The sequence below is a fragment of the Antedon mediterranea genome, chromosome 1 (assembly GCF_964355755.1).
Source record: "Antedon mediterranea chromosome 1, ecAntMedi1.1, whole genome shotgun sequence".
NCBI classification, from domain to species: domain Eukaryota; kingdom Metazoa; phylum Echinodermata; class Crinoidea; order Comatulida; family Antedonidae; genus Antedon; species Antedon mediterranea.
This window is the reverse complement of record NC_092670.1, coordinates 3,067,371-3,090,724: the sequence shown is the minus strand read 5'-3', so window position 1 is coordinate 3,090,724 and position 23,354 is coordinate 3,067,371. Positions and strand designations below refer to the sequence as shown.

Below are 23,354 nucleotides of genomic sequence, written 5' to 3'. Positions count from 1 at the left end.
GTGGCATTAATTTCATCTTTACAGTAAATTTTAATCTGTTATAGCTCGTAAGAATAAAATGTGATAATCACGATTAAAACTTTGTCTGGAAGCTATTGGATTGTAGATACGAAATTATGTAAAAATTTTGCCAATCGGATGTTGTGACGTCATCATATGGCCAGTTAAATAAAAAAGGTCGTATTTTCATCTTTTGCGTCATAATTCATTACATTTAAAAGAGCGCGCATCAATATTTCACGTATTCAAATTTCTTCTACACGCTAATACGTTGTTGCTGAGATAATTTCCTTTCGGAATTGCTACCTTCGCGTTTCATTTTAAAACCGTCAACATGTTAAAAATTGCAATAAATAGCGGGTCCCGTAATTTCACCTATTCTACACTGTATGTGATATGGATACAGATTATACTGTGTATACTATATATGAATTTAAATAATAAAATTCAGCAATAACAACATATCATATTCTTCAGTTCAGGTCATAATACCAACGTGAACACTTCCTTTTGTCCTCAACCTATCCCCTTAATGTTAATGTTGCACCACTTGCGCGGCGGATAACCAAACTCGTCAAAGTGACGAGTTACATGTCTAGTTCTTCTTTCTTTCTGTATGATTTTTGTGTAACGCTTTTCTCTGAAACTCGCAAACATAACATTTCGTTAACTATGTTAACATTTTGACATTTACGTAACGTCGTCATGCGAAGCTTTTCATGACGTTTACAATTGCGCAACGTGACGTACGCGCGATTTAACGATTTTCTCGTATTTAACATATGTCGAAAACCAAATAACATTTTAAAGTGAAACTTTGCAAAAGTTTAATTTATATCATGCGCTAACTTTCTGCTGAAAAAAAATTGCGTGTTTTACACAAAGTTACGCGCGCACGCGCATTTAAAATTTCAAATTGCGCAAAATTAATTTATAATCAACTTTCTACGCGTTTCATGTCGTTTTAAGCATGTCAAAAATTCCCACGCGTGCGCACATTTTTACGTGTGCGGTGCGCACGTAGCATTGAAAACGTATTTTTTTCGCGTAATTTATGTTTTTCCAGCCTTTTCTAGTAATTTTACCAAATTTTAAACAATTTCGACTTAAAGATACGTCATACGAGCACGTCGAATTGGACAATTTGCGCGCGTTTTTTATGAAAAGGTTAAACAATTCGTTTAAAATATGCCTTTTTTTAAACAGTCGTAATTTCTAAACTAGACGGTCAACTTTTTGTGGATGACATATTCTGGAAGTAGATGAGTTGTAGATGTCGGATCAGGTATTAATATGGCTAACCGGACATTGTGACGTCATCGTATGGCCACGCGAATATAAAATTTAGGATTTTTGTATCTTTCGTCATAGCTCATCACATTGAATAGAGCGCATCTCCACTTATCCGTTTTCCATTTTCACCCCGATTTTGATATTGTCTAGGTCAATCAACTATCTTTCGCATGAGTTAAAAATATTTTTATTTTTTTGACGTCGTCATGCCTAAAAATTTAAATCACGTGTGGCATCAATTTCATCTTTACAGTAAATTTTAATCTGTTATAGCTCGTAAGAATAAAATGTGATAATCACGATTAAAACTTTTTCTGGAAGCTATTGGATTGTAGATACGAAATTATGTAAAAATGTTGCCAATCGGATGTTGTGACGTCATCATATGGCCAGTTAAATAAAAAAGGTCGTATTTTCATCTTTTGCGTCATAATTCATTACATTTAAAAGAGCGCGCATCAATATTTCACGTATTCAAATTTCTTCTACACGTTAATACGTTGTTGCTGAGATAATTTTCTTTCGGAATTGCTACCTTAGCGTTTCATTTTAAAACCGTCAACATGTTAAAAATTGCAATAAATAGCGGGTCCCGTAATTTCACCTATTCTACACTGTATGTGATATGGATACAGATTATACTGTGTATACTATATATGAATTTAAACAATAAAATTCAGCAATAACAACATATCATATTCTTCAGTTCAGGTCATAATGCCAACGTGAACACTTCCTTTTGTCCTCAACCTATCCCCTTAATGTTAATGTTGCACCACTTGCGCGGCGGATAACCAAACTCGTCAAAGTGACGAGTTACATGTCTAGTTGGTTATCCGCAACGAAGTTGCAGGATAACCTCTTGTGATTGTACGAAATCATCATCAACATCATCAACTTTTTATTTCTCTTCTTTCTTTCTGTATGATTTTTGTGGCACGCTTTTCTCTAAAACTTGCAAACATAACATTTTGTGAACTATGTTAACATTTTGACATTTATGTAACGTCGTCAAGCGAAGCTTTTCATGATGTTTACAATTGCGCAACGTGACGTACGCGCGATTTAACGATTTTCTCGTATTTAACATATGTCGAAAACCAAATAACATTTTAAAGTGAAACTTTGCAAAAGTTTAATTTATATCATGCGCTAACTTTCTGTTGAAAAAAAATTGCGTGTTTTACACAAAGTTACGCGCGCACGCGCATTTAAAATTTCAAAATGCGCAAAATTAATTTATAATCAACTTTCTACGCGTTTCATGTCGTTTTAAGCATGTCAAAAATTCCCACGCATGCGCACATTTTTACGTGTGCGGTGCGCACGTAGCATTGAAAACGTATTTTTTTCGCGTGATTTATGTTTTTCCAGCCTTTTCTAGTAATTTTACCAAATTTTAAACAATTTCGACTTAAAGATACGTCATACGAGCACGTCGAATTGGAAAATTTGCGCGCGTTTTTTATGAAAAGGTTAAAAAATTCGTTTAAAATATGCCTTTTTTTAAACAGTGGTAATTTCTAAACTAGACGGTCAACTTTTTGTGGATGACATATTCTGGAAGTAGATGAGTTGTAGATGTCGGATCAGGTATTAATATGGCTAACCGGACATTGTGACGTCATCGTATGGCCACGCGAATATAAAATTTAGGATTTTTGTATCTTTCGTCATAGCTCATCACATTGAATAGAGCGCATCTCCACTTATCCGTTTTCCATTTTCACCCCGATTTTGATATTGTCTAGGTCAATCAACTATCTTTCGCATGAGTTAAAAATATTTTAATTTTTTTGACGTCATCATGCCTAAAAATTTATATCACGTGTGGCATCAATTTCATCTTTACAGTAAATTTTAATCTGTTATAGCTCGTAAGAATAAAATGTGATAATCACGATTAAAACTTTTTCTGGAAGCTATTGGATTGTAGATACGAAATTATGTAAAAATGTTGCCAATCGGATGTTGTGACGTCATCATATGGCCAGTTAAATAAAAAAGGTCGTATTTTCATCTTTTGCGTCATAATTCATTACATTTAAAAGAGCGCGCATCAATATTTCACGTATTCAAATTTCTTCTACACGCTAATACGTTGTTGCTGAGATAATTTCCTTTCGGAATTGCTACCTTCGCGTTTCATTTTAAAACCGTCAACATGTTAAAAATTGCAATAAATAGCGGGTCCGTAATTTCACCTATTCTACACTGTATGTGATATGGATACAGATTATACTGTGTATACTATATATGAATTTAAATAATAAAATTCAGCAATAACAACATATCATATTCTTCAGTTCAGGTCATAATGCCAACGTGAACAGTTCCTTTTGTCCTCAACCTATCCCCTTAAAGGCCTGTGCACACCGAACGCGAAGCCGCGAAGCGTCATGCGTCACGCGTCATTCGACGGATCGCTTTGAAAGTTGAATTGTCATGCGTCTATTAGTTTTTCTTGTCGGTTCCCACTAAACGCATCACGATGTGCTGATTCGTCGCGATTGCTAGGCCTAGGAGATAGTGGGTTGGCCAATAATACAATGCTACATTTAAAATAATCAGAGAAGATGACTCTGAAGTATTTCCTATGTAAGTTTAACCAGAGAAGAGTTAAATTAAAATGTAATTTAACTCTTCCCTGGTTACACCAATCACAGTGTTTTGTTTTGGTGGGAAAATGTTATCCTTTTCCAAAGCCTGAAATGTGCATGATTGTATGTATATATAACAAGGACAGAAGAAGATGTATCCAATATCAATACAGTTACAAGAATTAAAGCATTTATTGCATGTTGATTACACGTACATGTGATCTGCTGACTGTATTTATTAGTGGTGTTACAAATATCTTTCAACAGAGGTTATTATAACCATATAAAACATTTCATATAAACACGAACTGGGAATCTTCATGGGTTTGTCACTTTAAAAATATAAACTATATGCCTATATATTAATGTAAAGTTTTCACATTTATTTTCTAATTATTATTAAATATTATATTATTCATGACAAAACATACAGTTTTATTCTCATTTGATTAAATGTAATAAATATCCCAAACTCATATTTACACTGTATTTATTATCTTATGACTTTTTTTTCACATAAATACACTTATTGAAATAGTGAATCATTGTTTTTAAAGGTATCATTAAATATCAACCAGATTTTCTTTTTTACTACTCCTGAATACTTTTGCAAAATAATATCAAAATAATAAATTTAAAATGTATCATCCCAAAAAAAATGAAAATTGAAGAAATATTATTATTGTTAAAAGTGAATAACTAACCCTAAAGTGTTATACTGTATTACACACAACGAAAATGTTTTAAATTATATTTTCAGGAAGACAATATATCTTGTCCAAAAAATGACACTAAACTTAAAGATGTATTGTCCCATAGAATCATGAAAAATGAAGATGATTTAAATCAAATTTGAATAGGCCATTTTGTAGTTTTAACAAAGTTAATCACTTACATAGAAAAAACCCAACAAAACTTATGTTTTCACTTATAAAATGAAAAACATTTCATTAGCTGGCAGCCAATTTGACTATTTTTTTAGTATTGGAGTATAACAAAACATATACATATATTTCCATGTGTTCTCTATTGCTAAAAAAAGACATTCAGTTCAGCTTTCCTTCTATAACCACTTAATAAATACTAGTTACAGTCCAACTCCTCCTTAATCTCTTCCATTTTCTATTAAAAAAAAAATGAAACAAGTATTAAAAAATTGCTATAGTAAGGCATATTGCTCAAATCATTTTTTTCTGGCCAATGTATGTCACCAACTGACATACCCATTTGAAAAAAGTCTATACAAACCTGTATCAGCCTCATAATTGCCAGTCCACGTTTTTGAGGAGCAATTGCTCTTAATTCCATGGCAATAATAATACTGGCCGCTTAAACTACTAGCTTGGTCATTGGTGGAGTTTGTAACGCTGGTAATAGCCTGAAGGATCCCATTTATCAATGTTCATCTAATTGACCTAAAAAAAACAACAGTATTTATGTATTAATATTACTACTACTAGGCCTATCCTAGCCTTACAACACTAAATCAACTAAATATTAGGCCTATAAATATTAATTAATAATAATAAGTAGGCTAGGTACTGTACTCATATTTAGTAGTAGGCTTAACCTAGGCTAGGCCTGGCCTAGCACATAGTAGACTAGTAGGGATTAGTAAGTATTATGTAGGCCTATAAGTACTACTTGGCATGGCCTAGCCTACTAGGGTATATGTAGCCTAGGCTAGGTAGGCCTAGCTAGGCCCTAGTATTGCCTAAACCTAGGTAGGCCTAGCTAGGCCTAGCCTAGGCTAGAAATAGGCTTGCCAACTCACTTTACAAATTGATCTCTGACGCGTTTTAGGCCTAGTTTTTCTGGCATTCTTCTACACAGATGTTTGTCTGAAATTATTGTCTTCATGCATTAATCCTTATGTTTCTGTCTGTGTATGACTTACTTCCCTTATCGTAAAGACAAGAAGGGTAAGTATTTCCATAAAGACCTCGCTCGTCAGCCACCATTTTTTTGCCGTCGGTGTCGTCGATGAGAGATATTCCTGACTTCTGATTGGTTGACGAACGCAAACCGCGCTCGCGACGCCTCAAAAAGTTGACCAAGGTTCAACTTTTGAAAATTCGCGTGCGAAGCCTTCGCTGCTGTCGTTTTCAACGCGTTGAAGTTGAAATTCGACTATCGTACACTGTTCGCTTGTATGTTCACACTGGAAGCTTCCGTCGCCTGCCGCGTGCGTCACTTTTTAACGCGAAATTCGCGGCTTCGCGTTCGGTGTGCACAGGCCTTAATGTTAATGTTGCACCACTTGCGCGGCGGATAACCAAACTCGTCAAAGTGACGAGTTACATGTCTAGTCTTTTTCTTGATCTTCTTTCTTTCTGTATGATTTTTGTGGAACGCTTTTCTCTAAAACTTGTAAACATAACATTTTGTAACTTTCTCAACATATCGTCATGCACATGAAGATGTGCTGCGAAGCTTTTCATGACGTTTACAATTGCGCAACGTGACTTACGCGTGATTTAACGATTTCCTCGTATTTAACATAGGTCGAAAACCAAATAACATTTCAAATTGAAACTTTCCAAAAGTTTAATTTATATCATGCGCTAACTTTATGTTGAAAAAAAATTGCGTGTTTTACACAAAGTTACGCGCGCACGCGCATTTAAAATTTCAAAATGCGCAAAATTAATTTCTAATCAACTTTCTACGCGTTTCATGTCGTTTTAAGCATGTAAAAAATTCCCACGCGTGCGCAAATTTTTACGTGTGCGGTGCGCACGTAGCATTGAAAACATATTTTTTTCGCGTGATTTATGTTTTTCCAGCCTTTTCTAGTAATTTTATCAAATTTTAAACAATTTCGACTTAAAGTTACGTCATACGAGCACGTCGAATTGGACAATTTGCGCGTGTTTTTGATGAAAAAGTTCAAAATTCCGTTAAAAATATGCCTTTTTTTAAACAGTCGTAATTTCTAAACTACACGGTCAACTTTTTGTGGATGACATATTCTGGAAGTTGATGAGTTGTAGATATAGGATCAGGTATTAATATGGCTAACCGGACATTGTGACGTCATCGTATGGCCACACGAATATAAAATTTAGGATTTTTGTATCTTTCGTCATAGGTCATCACATTGAATAGAGCGCCTCTCCACTTATTCGTTTTCCATTTTCACCCCGATTTTGATATTGTCTAGGTCAATCAACTATCTTTCGCATGAGTTAAAAATATTTTAATTTTTTTGACGTCATCATGCCTAAAAATTTAAATCACGTGTGGCATTAATTTCATCTTTACAGTAAATTTTAATCTGTTATAGCTCGTAAGAATAAAATGTGATAATCACGATTAAAACTTTTTCTGGAAGCTATTGAATTTTAGATACGAAATTATGTAAAAATGTTGCCAATCGGATGTTGTGACGTCATCATATGGCCAGTTATATAAAAAAGGTCGTATTTTCATCTTTTGCGTCATAATTCATTACATTTAAACGAGCGCGCATCAATATTTCACGTATTCAAATTTCTTCTACATGCTAATACGTTGTTGCTGAGATAATTTCCTTTCGGAATTGCTAACTTCGCGTTTCATTTTAAAACCGTCAACACGTTAAAAATTGCAATAAATAGCGGGTCCCGTAATTTCACCTATTCTATGTATGTCACTGTATGTGATATGGATACAGATTATACTGTGTATACTATATATGAATTTAAATAATAAAATTCAGCAACATATCATATTCTTCAGTTCAGGTCATAATGCCAACGTGAACACTTCCTTTTGTCCTCAACCTATCCCCTTAATGTTAATGTTGCACCACTTGCGCGGCGGATAACCAAACTCGTCAAAGTGACGAGTTACATGTCTAGTCTGTATTATTCTTCTGTCTTTCTTCCTTTTTTTGTGAGCCTTGTTTCTCTAAAATGTGTAAACAGAACATATCGTAACTTTGTCAAAATATAGACATTTACGTGAAGTTGTGCACCTCCTATTTTTGAAAAACGTCAGAGTTGCGCAACGTGACTTGCACGCAATTTTATGAATTTAAATGATTGATCATAGATTAAAAACCAAAAGTCGATTTGTATTGAGACTTGGTGAAAATTTAATTTATATCAAGAGTCAATTTTCTGTGGATTAAAAATGGCATGTTTCACACAAAGTTACCCGCGCACGCGCATTTAAAATTTCAAAATTCGCAAAATTAATTTCTAATCAACTTTTTACGCGTTTCATGTAATTTTAAGCATGTCAAAAATTCCCACGCGCCCGAAAATTTTTACGTGCGCGGTGCGCATGTAGCGTTAAAAACATATTTTTTTCTCGTGATTTATGTTTTTCTAGCTTTTTTTAGTAATTTTATCAACTTTTAAACAATTTCGACTTAAAATCACGTCATATGAGCACGTCGAATTAAACAATTTGTGCGCTTTTTTGATGAAAAAGTTCAAAAATTTGTCAAAATTATGCCTTTTTTTAAACAGTCGTAATTTCTAAACTGCACGGTCAACTTTTTGTGGATAACATATTCTGGAAGTTGATTAGTTGTATATATCGGATCATGTATTAATATGGCTAACCGGACATTATGACGTCATCGTATGACCACGCAAATATAAAATAAAGGATTTTTGTATCTTTCGTTATAGGTCATCACATTTAATAGAGCGCATCTCAACTTAGCCGTTCCATTTTCACCCCGATTTTTATATTGTCTAGGTCAATCAACTATCTTTCGCATGAGTTAAAAATATTTTAATTTTTATGACGTCATCATGCCTAAAAATTTAAATTACCTGTGGCATTAATTTCATCTTTACAGTAAATTTTAATCTGTTATAGCTCGTAAGATTAAAATGTGATAATCACGATTAAAACGTTTTCTAGTAGCTATTGGATTGTAGATAGGAAATCATGTGAAAATTTTGCAAATCGGATGTTGTGATGTCATCATATGAATAGTTAAATAAAAAAAGTCGTATTTTCATCTTTTGCGTCATAATTTATTACATTTAAAAGAGCGCGCATCAATATTTTACGTATTTAAATTTCTTCTACACATTAATATGTTGTTGACGAGATAATTTCCTTCCGAAATTGCTATCTTAGTGTTTCATTTTGATACCGTCGCCATGTTAAAAATTTGAATAAATGGCGGGTCCAGTCATTTCACCTATTCTACACTGTTTGTAATATGTATACAGATTATATTGTATATACTATATGACAAAAAATAACAGAATTCAGTAATAACAACATATCATATTCTTCAGTTCAGGTCATATTGCCATAATCTTTTTCTGTGTGCAATATTCTAACGTATGACGTGCACGTGGCCTTTGTCGTGCGGATAACTAACTCGTCAAAGTGACGAGTTACATGTCTAGTTTTTTTTCTTATTTCTTTCTCCCCCATTTTTGTGTCTCACGTATCTCAAAAACTTGTAAACATAACATTTCATAACTTTGTCAACATATGGGCAAATACGTGAAGTTGTGCACCTCCTATTTTTGAATGACGTCAGAGTTGCGCAACGTGACTTACGCACGATTTTATGATTTTTTATGATTGACCATAGATTAAAAACCAAGCGTAATTTTGTTTTGACACTTTGTGAAAATTTAAGTCATATCAAGTGCAAATTTTCTATGGATTAAAAATGGCATGTTTTACAAGAAGTTACGCGCGCACGCGCATTTAAAATTTCAAAATGCGCAAAATTAATTTCTAATCAACTTTCTACGCTGATCATGACATTTTGAGCATGTCAAAAATTCCCACGCGCGCGAAAAAATTTACGCGTAAGGGGCGCACGGAGTATGAAAACCATGTTTTTTTTCTTGAATTTTGAGTGTCCAGCCTTTCGTAGTCATTTTAAACAAGATTGACATCATTTCAAGTTAAAATGACGTCATACGTACACGTTGACTTAGACCATTTGCATGCGTTTTAGTTGCAAAAGTGACAAAATATTGTCAAAATTATGCCTATTTTGAATCTATTATAGCTCGTCAGGATCAAAGGTGACCCCAATTTGTTTTAACTTATTATGCAAGAAGATAAATTGTAGATATAAATTCATGCAGAATTTTTACCTCTCGGAAGTTATGACGTCATCGTATGGCCACACGAATGTAAAAAATAGGATTTTTGTCTCTTTCGTTATTGCTCACCACATTCAATGGACCGCATCACGCTTATCCGTTTTCCATTTTCACCCCGATTTTGATATTGTCTAGGTCAATCAACTATCTTTCGCATGAGTTAAAAATATTTTAATTTTTATGACGTCATCATGCCAAAAAAATTCAATTACGTGTAGCATTAATTCCATCTTTACAGTAAATTTTAATCTGTTATAGCTCGTAAGAATAAAATGTGATAATAACGATTAAAACGTTTTCTAGTAGCTATTAGATTGTAGATAGGAAATCATGTGAAAATTTTGCCAATCGGATGTTGTGACGTCATCATATGACCAGTTAAATAAAAAAGTCGTATTTTCATCTTTTGCGTCATAATTCATTACATTTCAAAAAGCGCGCATCAATATTTTACGTATTTAAATTTTTTCTACACGTTAATATGTTGTTGCCGAGATAATTTCCTTCTGAAATTGCTATCTTAGTGTTTCATTTTGATACCGTCACCATGTTAAAAATTGGAAGAAATGGCGGGTCCAGTCATTTCACCTATTCTACACTGTATGTAATATGTATACAGATTATACTGTGTATACTATATGACACAAAATAACAGAATTCAGCAATAACAACATATCATATTCTTCAGGTCAGGTCATAAATGCCATAATCTTTTTCTGTGTGCAATATTCCAACGTATAAAGTGCACGTGGCGTTTGTGGTGCGGATAACTAACTCGTCAAAGTGACGAGTTACATGTCTAGTTCTTCTTTCCTTCCTTCCTTTTTGTGAGTCGCGTTTCTCTAAAATGTGTAAACATAACATTTCATAACTTTGACAACATATGGGCATTTACGTGAAGTTGTGCACCTCCTATTTTTTAATGACGTCATAGTTGCGCAACGTGACTTACGCGCAATTTTATGAATTTCAATGATTGATCATAGATTAAAAACCAAAAGTCATTTAGTATTGACACTTTGCCAAAATTTAAGTCATATCAGGGGCAAACTTTCTACGGATTAAAAATGGCATGTTTCACAAGAAGTTACGCGCCCACGCGCATTTAAAATTTCAAAATGCGCAAAATTAATTTCTAATCAACTTTTTACGCGTTTCATGTCATTTTGAGCATGTCAAAAATTCCCACGGGCGCGCAATTTTTTACGCACGCGGTGCGCACGTAGCGATAAAAACATATTTTTTTCTCTTGAATTATATTTTTCAAGCCTTTCCTAGTAATTTTGAAAACAATTTAGACCTTTTCCAGTTTAAATAACGCCATACGAACACGTTGAATTAGACAATTTGTGCGCGTTTTTTATGAAAAAGCTTAAAAAATCATCAAAATAATGTCTTTTTTTAAACAGTCATAGTTTCTAAAGTAAACCGTGAACCGTTTATTTTTATTACAAAATCTAGAAGTTGATGAGTTGCAGATATCGGATCATGCATCGATAAGGCTAAAAAAACATTGTGACGTAATCGTATGGCCACACGAATGTAAAATATAGGATTTTTGTCTGTTTCGTTATTGCTCATCACATTCAATGGAGCGCATCACGCTTATCTGTATTCCTTTTTCTCCTATATTTATATATTGTCTAGGTCAATCAACTTTCTTTAGCATGAGATAAAAATATTTAAATTTTTATAACGTCATCATGCCTAAAAATTTTAATTACTTGGGTCATTAATTTCATCTTTACAGTAAATTTTAATCTGTATTGGCTCGTAAGAATAAAATGTGATAATCACGATTAAAACGTTTTCTGGAAGCTATAGGATTGTAGATACGAATTCATGTAAACATTTTGCCAATCGGATGTTGTGACGTCATCATATTGCCAGTTGAATAAAAAAAGTCATATTTTCATATTTTGCGTAATAGTTCATCACATTTAAATGTGCGCGCACCAACATTTTACGTATTCAAATTTCTTCTACACGTTAATATGTTGTTTCTAAGATAATTTTCTTCAGAAATTGCTATCGTTGTGTTGTTTTTTTTATGACGTCATCATGTTAAATATTTGAATTAAAGGCAGGTCCCATAATTCAGTTAATATGTCATATAATATACAGTAGTACAATGTACACCAGCATAGTCTCTGATGTGAGCAAATTGTTGTTTGCCGCCCTCTGTATCATGTAGAATTAATGTCTCCTTTTATACACAGTGTACTGTATAATTATAATACAAGGCGAAAATACAGGACCACCTCTTATTATAGTTTTTAACGTATGACGTGCACGTGGCATCTGTCGTGCGGATAACTAACTCGTCAAAGTGACGAGTTTCATGTCTAGTTTACTATTCATTTTAAACCCGGAACCCCCCTTTAAAGCCTTCAAAATCAATGAAGCGTAACGTATACATTCCTGCTTAGCGAGAGGAGAGCGAGACGACGATACACGTGCTCTACCCAGGGAGTTTCTAATAACAACTCCCTGCTCTACCTGCCCATGCCTGGCATCGTCACGTGATAAGCAGATACAGTATACAATACCAAACTGGTCGGGTCGAGTATACCCCGTCTATAATTACAACATGAACGATGTACAGTATTTGATTGAAGGTCGACTCGACCTACCGGAATGGTATAGATAATATAGCTCGAATGAGAGAGTTGGAATATTTGTAAACATAAGTATTGCTAATTTTAAGAAGGTGTAGCCTAGTAAAAGGCCTGGTAGTATCAATTCGCATAGGGTCTACTACACTAGCTAGCTCAATTTTTAACTGGGCCGGATCGGCTATACCTAGTACCTGGTCTACTTGCTTGATGCAGTAGTATCCGCTTTTTTTGGAGAGTAAACTAGGCCTAGGCCTATTTTAGGCCTACTTAGACGATCGGGACACCATACGTGCGGACGGCGATATTGGAGTTTGGTTGATAGGATGGGTTTGGAATCCACTGAGTTTTGTTATTTATGGGCCAATCGTTTAGTAGTGGGCCAATCGTTTAGTAGTAGGCTAGCTAGGCCCGCGGGCCCCAATGTTTTAGCGTTTTAATCCCTAGTCAGAATGGCTCTCACCCATGAAAAAAAATGATTTAGGCTAGGCCTAGCCTAGTACGTGAAGCCGATAATACGATCTGTACTATTCGAGGTATAAAAATAGTATATTATGACTCCGTAATCTGTACTAAATTTGTATTTCATTAAATGTCAAATAAATATATGCTACTACTGTTATTATTACACTTTAGGCCTAGCTTAGAAAATCTACAAAAAATGTATTTCACAATGATCGGGTGGTCGTCGTTTATGGGGCGCCATAAGCAGCAAAAGTGTGTAGCTGAAAAATGTATGTGTACATTTAAAATGTGTGTGTGTGTAATTGCAAAATGTATTTGTAAACCTAAAAATGTGTGTGTATTTGTAAAATGCATGTTTGTAATTGTAAAACGTAGTTGTACATTTGTAAAATGTAGTTGTACACTTTTAAAATGTAGTTGTACACTTTTAAAATGTAGTTGTACACTTTTAAAATGTAGTTGTAACAAGGAATGTACACTTGTAACGCTTGGTTAGAGATCTCTAATCAAGCGTGAAGACCATACCATTTCTCGAAAGGGGTTTATCGTCTAGAATGGCTAGATGACCGGCGGCCTGCCACCGCCTTCGAATAACCTCTACGCACCCTCATGGTATTCAGCAAGTGAGACGAGCATGCACCACATGTTTGGATGGAATCTGGAATGCATACCCATACTTCTTTTAATCGTTGATTAGGGCTATCTATACTATAGTCAACTGTCAGTGTCATCCTATTGTTGAGGTAGGCAGGCCTACACAGTACAGTATGTAAGTAGCCCATTCCTTAGAGCTGTAAACCAGTATAGGGCCTACTGTACTACTAGGCCTAGCCTAGTACAGCTACAACAGTACAGGGCCTAGCTAGCCTAGCTAGTCTACTAGTAGGCCAAGAGGCATAGGCCTATTATATAGATAGGCGCCGCCTAGGCCTAACTAGGCAAACCGCATAAACTAGCTAATAAATGCCTACATCACGCAGCTTAAGTGTCAGCGTTTACTGTACCTGTCATCAATTTAAAAAAGGATTTATTTGTTTATACGTTTTATTAAAGGGTCAGACGTGAGCCTACTTATGAGGCCTACTTAAAGCCTAAATCCAAGATTTGCTATTCATGATATAGTTAGTAATAACACATTTGGAGTTGATAACAGCAGTAGGGCTGGTGTTAGGCTAGCCAAACCTGCAGGGTATGGCCTAGCCTAGTAGTAGTAGCCCAGCTAGTTGTAAGCTAGCCCTACTAGACCTGGGTAAAACAATCAATATTTTACTACTGAAATAACAAAATGCGATATTCTATTCTTCTTCTTGTAATGTAGAATAATCCTTTAAAATATATCTAAACTAGAGGGTACTCCGAGAGTACAAACCTCCGCCTACTGTAAAATTCCCCTACATAAAATTCCCTCCGAAAATGTTTTTTTTAAAACTTTTTTTTTATTAGTTCTAAAGTGTAAATAGGCTAACTGCACACTACAAAGTTGTGGATGAGAGTTTGGTGTAATGGTTATGTATCCAGCCTCTCACAGTTAAGGTCCCTGGTTCAAATCCCGCTGAGAGTTTTTTTTATTTTTATATATTTTTTTTTTCGTCCGAGCTTTTGGGGCATAGATCATTGTGTCCAAATTTGGTGGGAATCGGTTAAAAACTGTGGCCTTCAGGCTGTTCACAGACACACACACAAACACACACACACACGCGCACCCACGCACCCAAACATACAGGGGTGAAAACATAACCTCCTTGGCGGAGGTAACAAAATATGAGCTTCACCACTAGTACTGTGTAGTAGGATAGTTAATTCAGTACTGTATCTGTATTGATGAATTTAATTATTAATAATAATTTGTTTTGTTTCAGATAACTACTGTAAAAATAAAACCATGGCATCGCTTTCAACAACTGATATAGATAATTTAACCAAATCCCTACTATCAAATGACAATTTTTTAACAATCATTCAGAATGTAACTCCAAATGCTCAACCTCAAGCACATAGAAATACTGCAAGAAGACCACACCAAGATCTAAATAGTGAAATGAATAGTTTATTTACCACACCATCAACAAGATCAAGAAATACCACCAGAAGAAGAACACAAGATAATTCAAGGTCTCGTTCATGCTCTAATTCTAGGCAAAACCAAAATTACTTCTACTTAAAAGAAGTCAATTTATTGGATACATCACAAAGCGATCAAATACCCAGGGCAAATTACTATGGAAAACTAGATGAAAAAGGTTAGTTATTTATTATGATTATTATCCTAATCTACTATGTATTTCAGTTTTTTTATTCAATACTAATAAAAACAAGGCCAACAGCCATAAGTCGCGTGCTAAAACGCATAGTGATACCGGACCAACAGACAGACCGACCGACCGACATAGTGAACTATAGAGTCGCGTACACGCGACTAAAAATATTGTTCTTACCAATTTTTGTTTCAGAAACTTTTTTGGCACATTCACTTAAAAAAAATGTATTTATAGTCTAAACATTTAAGTAATGAACTTTTTTAAACAAAATTCCTCAATTCATGAATAAATATATAAAAAGTATAGAACACTGTCTTGACTAAAAAATAAATTGATTTTTTTTTTCAATCTTTTGAAAGTTGATAAACATTTTCAAGGTTCAACATGGCCTATTTTTGTTTTTGTCTACATGAGAAATCATATTTACTGATTATGTATCATGAAATTTACTTTTAACACTACAGGTCATGTTTATCATCATGTTGAACTAGAACAATGCATGACAGCAAAAGAAGTTTACAAAAAATTGGAAAATATGTTTTCAGATATATTGGAAATTGAAAGTGATCCAAATAAGTAAGTTCTTTTGATTTATTTAAATTTAAAATAAAGTACTGTAACTGTAGTGAAAACTAAAATGTTAAATTTAGTTTACAAGCAATGTTTGATTTGCAAAAAAATATTTTGAATAAGTTTTTGCTCAGCGAAAGTGGGATTCTGATTGGTTACAAGCATGACTGATTCATAGAAACAATATTCCAGCTTCCTTTTCATCTTCAAAAGATTAAACAAAATGCCTTGCAAAATCTTAACTTTGAGCTTTCAATATAATGTGATAGTACCAACATAAGAAGTTTGTTAACCTGTGTGCAATGATATGATGTACAGTTAAGATCAGAATAATTTTTGATTGGTCATTACAATATACACACCAGTACATATTCTGAATGTTTTTAATAAATAACTATAATAATAAATGAACTGTACCTTGATATTTAGGTGCTGAGTGTTTTAAGTCAGAAAAAAAAGAATGCCTTGTGTACAGCTTTCACCTCCCTTCAGTAAATAACATAACATTTTGTCATCTACATTTTATAAATTATATCTTCTAGGTTTGAGTTTATGATTGGAATGGGTTCACGATTAACTAAACTACGTTTAACTGATGATCAAGAAAGGAATGCACAGCTTTTGCATCGTTTATATGGAAACAAGAGGGTGTACTTGTTGCCTTCCCGAGATATTGTTAGTACAACTAACAGTAACATTAGTGACTATTTATTACCTCTTAGTCCTACATCTGATGCAAAAGAAAGTGATACTGAAGCATAAGAGATGGCCTTCAGTATACAGAACTTATGCCATTCATTGAAAGATGCAATGAAATGTGTTCTATTTTCCTAATGAAACATGTGGATATGACACCCGAGTTGATGGTAGACATAGTAGAGTGGGATACTCTGGAGAATGTTCATAAAGAGAAAGAGTGGTTACGGGAAGCAATTAATGAGATGTCATGCCAAGAATTAACATGTATGCTAAAATTTTGTACCAGCTTTACACAGTTCTTTTCTCAAACCAAAAATGTTGTTGATAGCTGATCTTATTCAATTGTTATGTTTCTTTGAATGCTTGAGCATTCAGACTTTAGACAATTTAGTTTTTATTGTAGCAATGATAGCTTTAAAATGTTAGTAATTAAGTGCTAACATGTTTAATACAATAATGACATTCAGTTTTGTTATTGTTAATATGTTTTTATTGTTTTAATCAAGCTTAATTCAAAGTCTTAATTCCAATTTAAAAAAAAAATATTTTGCAATTAGTGGCTACATTTTTTTTTTACAATTTTTGTTTAATATTATTGTTGGGAAACACAATCATAAAGTTATTTTTATCACATACAGTGGTAGTTATATTTTGAACACCAGTTTTAACATAGTTACATGAATGTTTTAATGATGGAGGGTTTTATTCTTAAATCACATTTAAATAATTATATAATATTGAGAGTTTTTTTCCCTAAAAATCATATTATGAATTGCTCATTTATGTCAGACTTCAATACTTGATTTGTATGTATAGAAATTGATTTTCTACTACATCTTAAATGTATAAAGATAATTTCATGTTAAATATCTTCAATGCTTGTTACTTTCATTCATTTAATACCATGTACCACATTTTTTTTCTTGTACTTTTATACTTGAAATTCATATAAACTATACTTTGGTAATGTTTGGGTTACTTATAAACCAAAGGATTCATTTCTATTTAAAAAAAAAAATTTGGTTTAGAATAAAAGAACAGCCTCTATAATAAGCTATTTCTTTGCACTTATGGGTATGTTAAATAATTCCACAGAAATTTTACTTAACACGCTTCTTGTTGTTATTAGATTAAAAACTGATTTTATAACGTATTTATAGTACTGTATGGTACCTTCATGGAGTTTTGCATACTTTTTAAAGTTTGTGATTGTATTTGAAACAACTAAACACTGCATTAAAAGTATTTTTGAGTCTGTCTTATTTTGTTGTTTGTTTGAACTTATTGAAAGTATACCGCTGCAAAAACAATGTCACAAAGGTCAATTTTGGAAGTTGATGCGACAAATAATATTATTAGTATACTATACGAATCATGTACGTGTGTAATTATATTTTTAGGTGATCATTTAGAATAAAATGATTATCTATTATTATTGTATGAAATCTTTATTGTTATTTTTTTTCTTTTTATTGTTTCTGTACACTATTTTGTGTAACAATTATCTCAAAAAGTTCACTCATCTGTGACGTAATTTATACGCAATTTTGTGAAATCACATTATCGATCATATCTCTATATTACTTGTAATCACATGTCAATAAAATTCACTATACATAAACTGCATGTCAAGGGTAAAAAGAATAGCAAATAAAATAAAAATTAATAGTGAAATCGCGCGTTAAAAATTTAAAAAGCTCAAAATTACATTCACCAAATTTGAGTCTATTCCGACTTTAAATAACGCTATACGAGCAGGTTAAAAAATGACAAAATGCGCACATTAATTGCACAAAAGTGTCAAAAACGGTAAAAAATAAGGCCTTATAATATATAAATATAACTCTTCAGAATGGACGCTTACTACCAATTTTTTTAAACTGATTGTGGAAGCCAATGAGTTGGAGTTATGAATGCATCATGTACATATTAGACAAAATTATATGTCATCATTTGGCCACATAAATAAAAAAATTGGATTTTTTTCGTTTCATCTTAGACAATCATATTGAACAGAGGGCATCTCGCTTATCTGTGATCGATTTTCTTTTAATTTTTAATATATTCTACCGCAACCAATTATGTTACTCATGAGTTGCCAACATTTCCATTTAGACGATTTCATCATGTCTAAAAATTTAAATAACGCTGATTACGTAATTTCACCTACAACGGATATTTGAATACCTTGCAGCTCTTCTGAAATAAAGTTGACCTTGATTTTTATAACTTATTATGAGAGCTTGTAAAATGTAGATATGAATTTATTTAAAAATTAGGTCTATCGGATGTTGTAACGTTATCATATGGCCAGTTGAAGTTAAAAAGTAGTTTTTTCATCTCTTTCGTCAAAGTTATACAAATTTTAAAGAGCGCGCACCACGCTTCTACGTGCCAAATTTTCTTCCAATTGTTATATTTTATTGCTCAATTCATTATCTTTCGATATTGTTATCCACAAGTTTATTTTGATAACATGATGTTTGTCCGTAATTTCACCAATGCTACACGGTATATAGATATACAGTATATACTGTACTTAATGTATATGGCATATAATATACACAACTCAGCACTAGTATAAGCGTATAATAGGAAGGCATACATCAACATTTTCCGATCGTATGTTCGCATACGTGCATGTTTAAAAAATATTAATGTCCATAAAATTATAAAAATGATCAACAATAATTCGTCAAAGTTAAATTAATTTCTAGTTTTTTTTACATCTATATTGAAAATTTGTTTAGAAGCAATAAAAATCAATTTGTGGGTAATAGGGGTAGACGCAGGGGTGTTGCCTGGGCAATTCCTTCTTTCTGCAAATTTCAATATTTTTTTCTGGAGTGTTGTTTAGGCAACACTGTTTATACAGTTTATAGTGGATAAATGAAAATAAATTTTGCTAATTGTGGTTTTACTGACTTATTTAGCATTTATTTCAAAATAATACAATTAAACGTTTTGCTCAAAATATTTATAGCAGCAGCCTCTTATTTTTTGTTTAGCTTTTTAAAATTATGATTTGATAATAAATAATTTGTACTCATTATAATTGCTAATTAAATTTAATTAATTAATTTCCGGCCATCTAGTGGTGTAATTAAAAAAAATTTGCATCGCTCCTCTATGGGCCAAATATGTGGTTTTGCGGCTGGACTCTTCTTGGCCAACACCCTTAAAATAGTCCTCTACGACCACCCCTGCCTGTTAAAATTGCATGTTGCAAATCTAGCCAAAATACAATCGATTTTAAATAGCTTGGATCAGCTCTGTATTTGTTTTGCATTGGGAAATCTGTAACATTCAACAAATATAGTTTTTACTAAAAAAAAAATCATGTCATTCAAATTTTGTTAATATAAATTTATTTATGTATAAGTTTCTAGCCACAGTACAATTGAGTTTAGATGAGCTCAGCTCTAACTTTTGTTTGAAGGCTCTGTGTTTACTGTACGTTATTAATATAGCTATCATAAAAATTTGAGTTTTTACACCAAAAAACTGTTAAAAATCATGTTACTGTATTTATTTAAATAAACACCTGAGGATTGTTATGAGTGCAAAGCACTATCCAATCGTATGCTACACCTCAAACAATATAAATTATAATATAAAATAAAACTAAACAATAGATTAAAGCAACAACAAAAAATTTATTTACAGTTAAAATGTTTCATGTGTACAGAAAAAAGCTGCTTAATATAACATTGGAGAGCTGTCGCAAATATGTTGAAAATAATAAAGAATGTTCTTTTGGAATATCTTACCATACACAGAGAAAATTATTATAATAAATATTAGAAAAACTAACTCTCTCGTCCATAGAAAGTAAATTTAAATTACCCATTGCACAAAGTTGTATTTGTGCTACAGTAGTATTATATTTTTTCAAAAAAGAAAACCAGACTCTAGTGGTCCTACGGAAACCGGTGAAAAGTCTCATTAGAATCAATGTTTGTTAATTTCTAGGGTTGTTTACTATCACTGATCGGAGATAGTTACTAAATGGTTGTTTAGGGGTTTACATCATGCCTTCCACTATATGAACTAAATTGACATAAATGTCTATACATTGGTCAACATCTGCTTTATTAGCACCTAGTGCATATGATTTAATAAATTGTTCTTGGTTGTTGGTTAATGGCAATTGTATATATGGAACAACAATCTGTTCATTATTGTTGTCATCAACAGCTTGTGGCCCATCTTCATCAATTCCATTGTGAATTAGATCTTGATATTCTTCAGGATTGGTAAATGCATAAGCATTTAATCCCATATGCCAAAGTTGATTCGGTGAAAGATTATGTTCGCTACTCATGGGATGGTCATTCCAATTGCCTTCCATCTCTCTTAATGAATCATTAATGAGACTTAAAAATACCGAATGAAGGCAATAAATATGAATCTGGTTTAAGGGATCAAGAATTCCCAAATTTTCCATGTAGTTAAATATACCTTGAAATTGTTTAACAACAGTTTGTTTGACATCCAGCCACAGCCTTTCAATTCTTTGATTGTGAACTGATGAACCTGTTATATGGCTGCCACGATTTAAGCCTCTATTGCTTAACATAAAGCGAGCCACCAATACATTCTCGCCTCCTTTATCAGATCTGACTCGTGATGGTAAACCATGCTGTCCAACAGCTTCTTGAAATAGCTGAAGAACACTCTCTGCTTTGTTATTTGTGCAACATCTAAGATAAACAATCTTGCGTGAATATCCATCAATGCCTCCTAATATGACAAAGTTCAAGCAAATTAACTTATGATGGCCATCGATGTGCCTGTAAAACAAAACAAATTGGCTACTCTCTTGAATCATGCATAATAAACTTTTTGTACTGACGTACATTGTTAATGTTACATGTGTATATTTTCTTATCAATTATATGTACAGTACCTCAACAATAATTCATGCAAATAAGTATTATGGGCAACTTATTATTCACATCTTAAAAAAGTTCATACTTTTTTTTAAATCTGCTAAATATACTGTATTTATTATTGTTAGTAAAAACATCTACCGTATACTGTAATCCTTAACATAAACTATTTGGACTTGCAACATTGTAAACTCTTCTTATAACAGATCTGGTTCGCCTTAAAGATCATGGAACATGGTATTTGATGTATAACGTTTTTTGGCTGATTTGGGTCTGAATATGTTGATTTTATTAGTACGTTTTGATAAAATAAATTCTATAAGCGTAAATTATGATTTTTTTATGATTTACATACATCGGAGTTTATATCTCCGAAGTCGAATTTGGAAGCAGGAAATCCAAGGCGATAAATCGTGACGTCATAAGATGAACACACTGCACTGCCCTGGTCGCGACGCATCTCTCTTTGTATACAAACTGTACTGTATCGGCAAGATGTCAACACGCATTGTGTACGATCTCGACAGTTCGGAGTCTGATTTTGAAGAGGAAACTATCCATTATGAATTCGAAATTGATGAAGATGAAGGAGACGACGTTATGGATACGCAAGAAAGTGTTATTGAATGCAATTAATTCAACCGTAGGCCTATATGAGAGCCCGATCTCACCGATTCTGAAGGCGAGGCGGACCAACGCGAAGGCGGCGAAGAACGTCGTGGGGAAATTGACCAGACCAACAATACATGGTCCTAAGCCTAGGTTTACATTTTCAATTACGGACCCAAACTTTGGAATGGTTAGTTACAGTCAGTTATACGAATGCATTATTATCGTGTTTTTAAACACAATAAAAAAATTAGTAAAACTAAAGTTGTTGTGTCGTCGATTAACTAAATAAAAGGTAGGCCTAGGTAGTACTTCTTTCTAGTATAGTAGAGTAGTAGGCCTAGGTGATTAATTCGGTTTTAAAATCAGCAACACAAAGGGCCTAGGCTAGTAGTACTGTGTTGAAAGCCCCAGCATAATAGTTCAGGTGGGGAGTTGTTCTGCCCTCATAAAAATAAAGCTTGTGCACAAGCTGACTGCAATAATTTGTAAGTTGCATGACAGATTGCACTATATTCTCTATTGATTTGAACAAAAATTGAACCATTTGAAATTTGCTTTAGAAAAGTCAAATTATAAATTATAGGTAAATCTTATTGTACTTTTACAAATGATTTTGTTCTTACAGTACCGTATTATTATTTCGCAGGGTATGTGGATGACCTCATCTTGGAGGTAATGAGCATTGTTGAAGGGACAGCAGAAGATGTTGATGTTGTTGATGCGCCACCCCAACTCTGTTCAGGATTTGAACGCCCCGACAAAGAGACCGCTATTGCCAACCACTTCACAAGATTTCCAAATGTGAACAACTAAGGCAAAAATTATGCAGTAAATAAATCAGCAGCCAAAAGGTCCACTGATCAACTTCAAATAAGAAGTATAATACATACTCCAAGAAATGAGATACATTCCATCATGCTTTTTATTATAAATCATTATTTCGTTTTTTTAGTGAAAGATTAAAAGCCATTTGTTTATGTGGATACAGCGCCACAATCCAGAGCCAACAGTTTTATAAACAAAATAATCACTTGTGTGCATAATTTTTTAATAAATTGTGTCAGAGAAATGTATATTTTATTTCTATGTGATCATTTTATTTCTATCAGATACAGTGTACAATACTTTCCTTTATGAAGTACAGTAAATAATTGTATGTGGTTAATTGTAATCTCAATACAAGTTGGTGCTAAATGTTTACTCAATCCAAAAATCCAGCAAACTGGAAATCATCTTCCATACCTGGTGGTGGGAAGTGGGCTCTTATGCAGGA

General features: G+C 33.2%; 2 protein-coding genes and 2 long non-coding RNA genes across 7 annotated transcripts; 2 read left to right on the top strand and 2 right to left on the bottom strand.

The window, feature by feature from the left end:
• Positions 1–4,848: 4,848 nt before the first annotated feature.
• On the bottom strand, positions 4,849–6,076 carry LOC140045704 (uncharacterized). The gene is made up of 3 exons (XR_011844706.1): positions 5,668–6,076; positions 5,142–5,308; positions 4,849–5,015 (listed from the first exon to the last, which is right to left on the bottom strand). It is a non-coding gene; the product is annotated as an uncharacterized lncRNA (long non-coding RNA).
• Positions 6,077–13,290: 7,214 nt separating this feature from the next.
• On the top strand, positions 13,291–17,665 carry LOC140045668 (uncharacterized). Of its 3 annotated transcripts, none has more exons than XM_072090560.1 (4): positions 13,291–13,793; positions 15,014–15,290; positions 15,773–15,884; positions 16,421–17,665. In XM_072090560.1, the coding sequence occupies exons 2-4, from the start codon at positions 15,089–15,091 to the stop codon at positions 16,638–16,640; spliced, it is 534 nt and encodes a 177-aa protein (XP_071946661.1). In that variant the 5' UTR covers positions 13,291–13,793; positions 15,014–15,088; the 3' UTR covers positions 16,641–17,665. The 3 variants fall into 3 exon arrangements, with proteins under 3 accessions (XP_071946661.1, XP_071946660.1, XP_071946659.1); XM_072090559.1 differs by having other exon boundaries at positions 14,910–15,290; XM_072090558.1 differs by lacking the exon at positions 13,291–13,793 and having other exon boundaries at positions 14,169–15,290.
• Positions 17,666–19,970: 2,305 nt separating this feature from the next.
• LOC140053330 (uncharacterized) lies at positions 19,971–21,691 on the bottom strand. 2 transcript variants are annotated; one of them, XR_011846207.1, is made up of 2 exons: positions 21,555–21,658; positions 19,971–21,370 (listed from the first exon to the last, which is right to left on the bottom strand). XR_011846207.1 is itself a non-coding variant. In XM_072098481.1 (2 exons), exons 1-2 carry the CDS (start codon positions 21,652–21,654, stop codon positions 20,602–20,604), a joined length of 813 nt encoding a protein of 270 aa, XP_071954582.1. In that variant the 5' UTR covers positions 21,655–21,691; the 3' UTR covers positions 19,971–20,601. The 2 variants fall into 2 exon arrangements, 1 of the variants encoding a protein (XP_071954582.1); XM_072098481.1 differs by having other exon boundaries at positions 21,611–21,691.
• A 272-nt stretch (positions 21,692–21,963) lies between these two features.
• On the top strand, positions 21,964–23,154 carry LOC140053319 (uncharacterized). The gene is made up of 2 exons (XR_011846186.1): positions 21,964–22,268; positions 22,728–23,154. It is a non-coding gene; the product is annotated as an uncharacterized lncRNA (long non-coding RNA).
• The last annotated feature ends 200 nt before the right edge of the window (positions 23,155–23,354 follow it).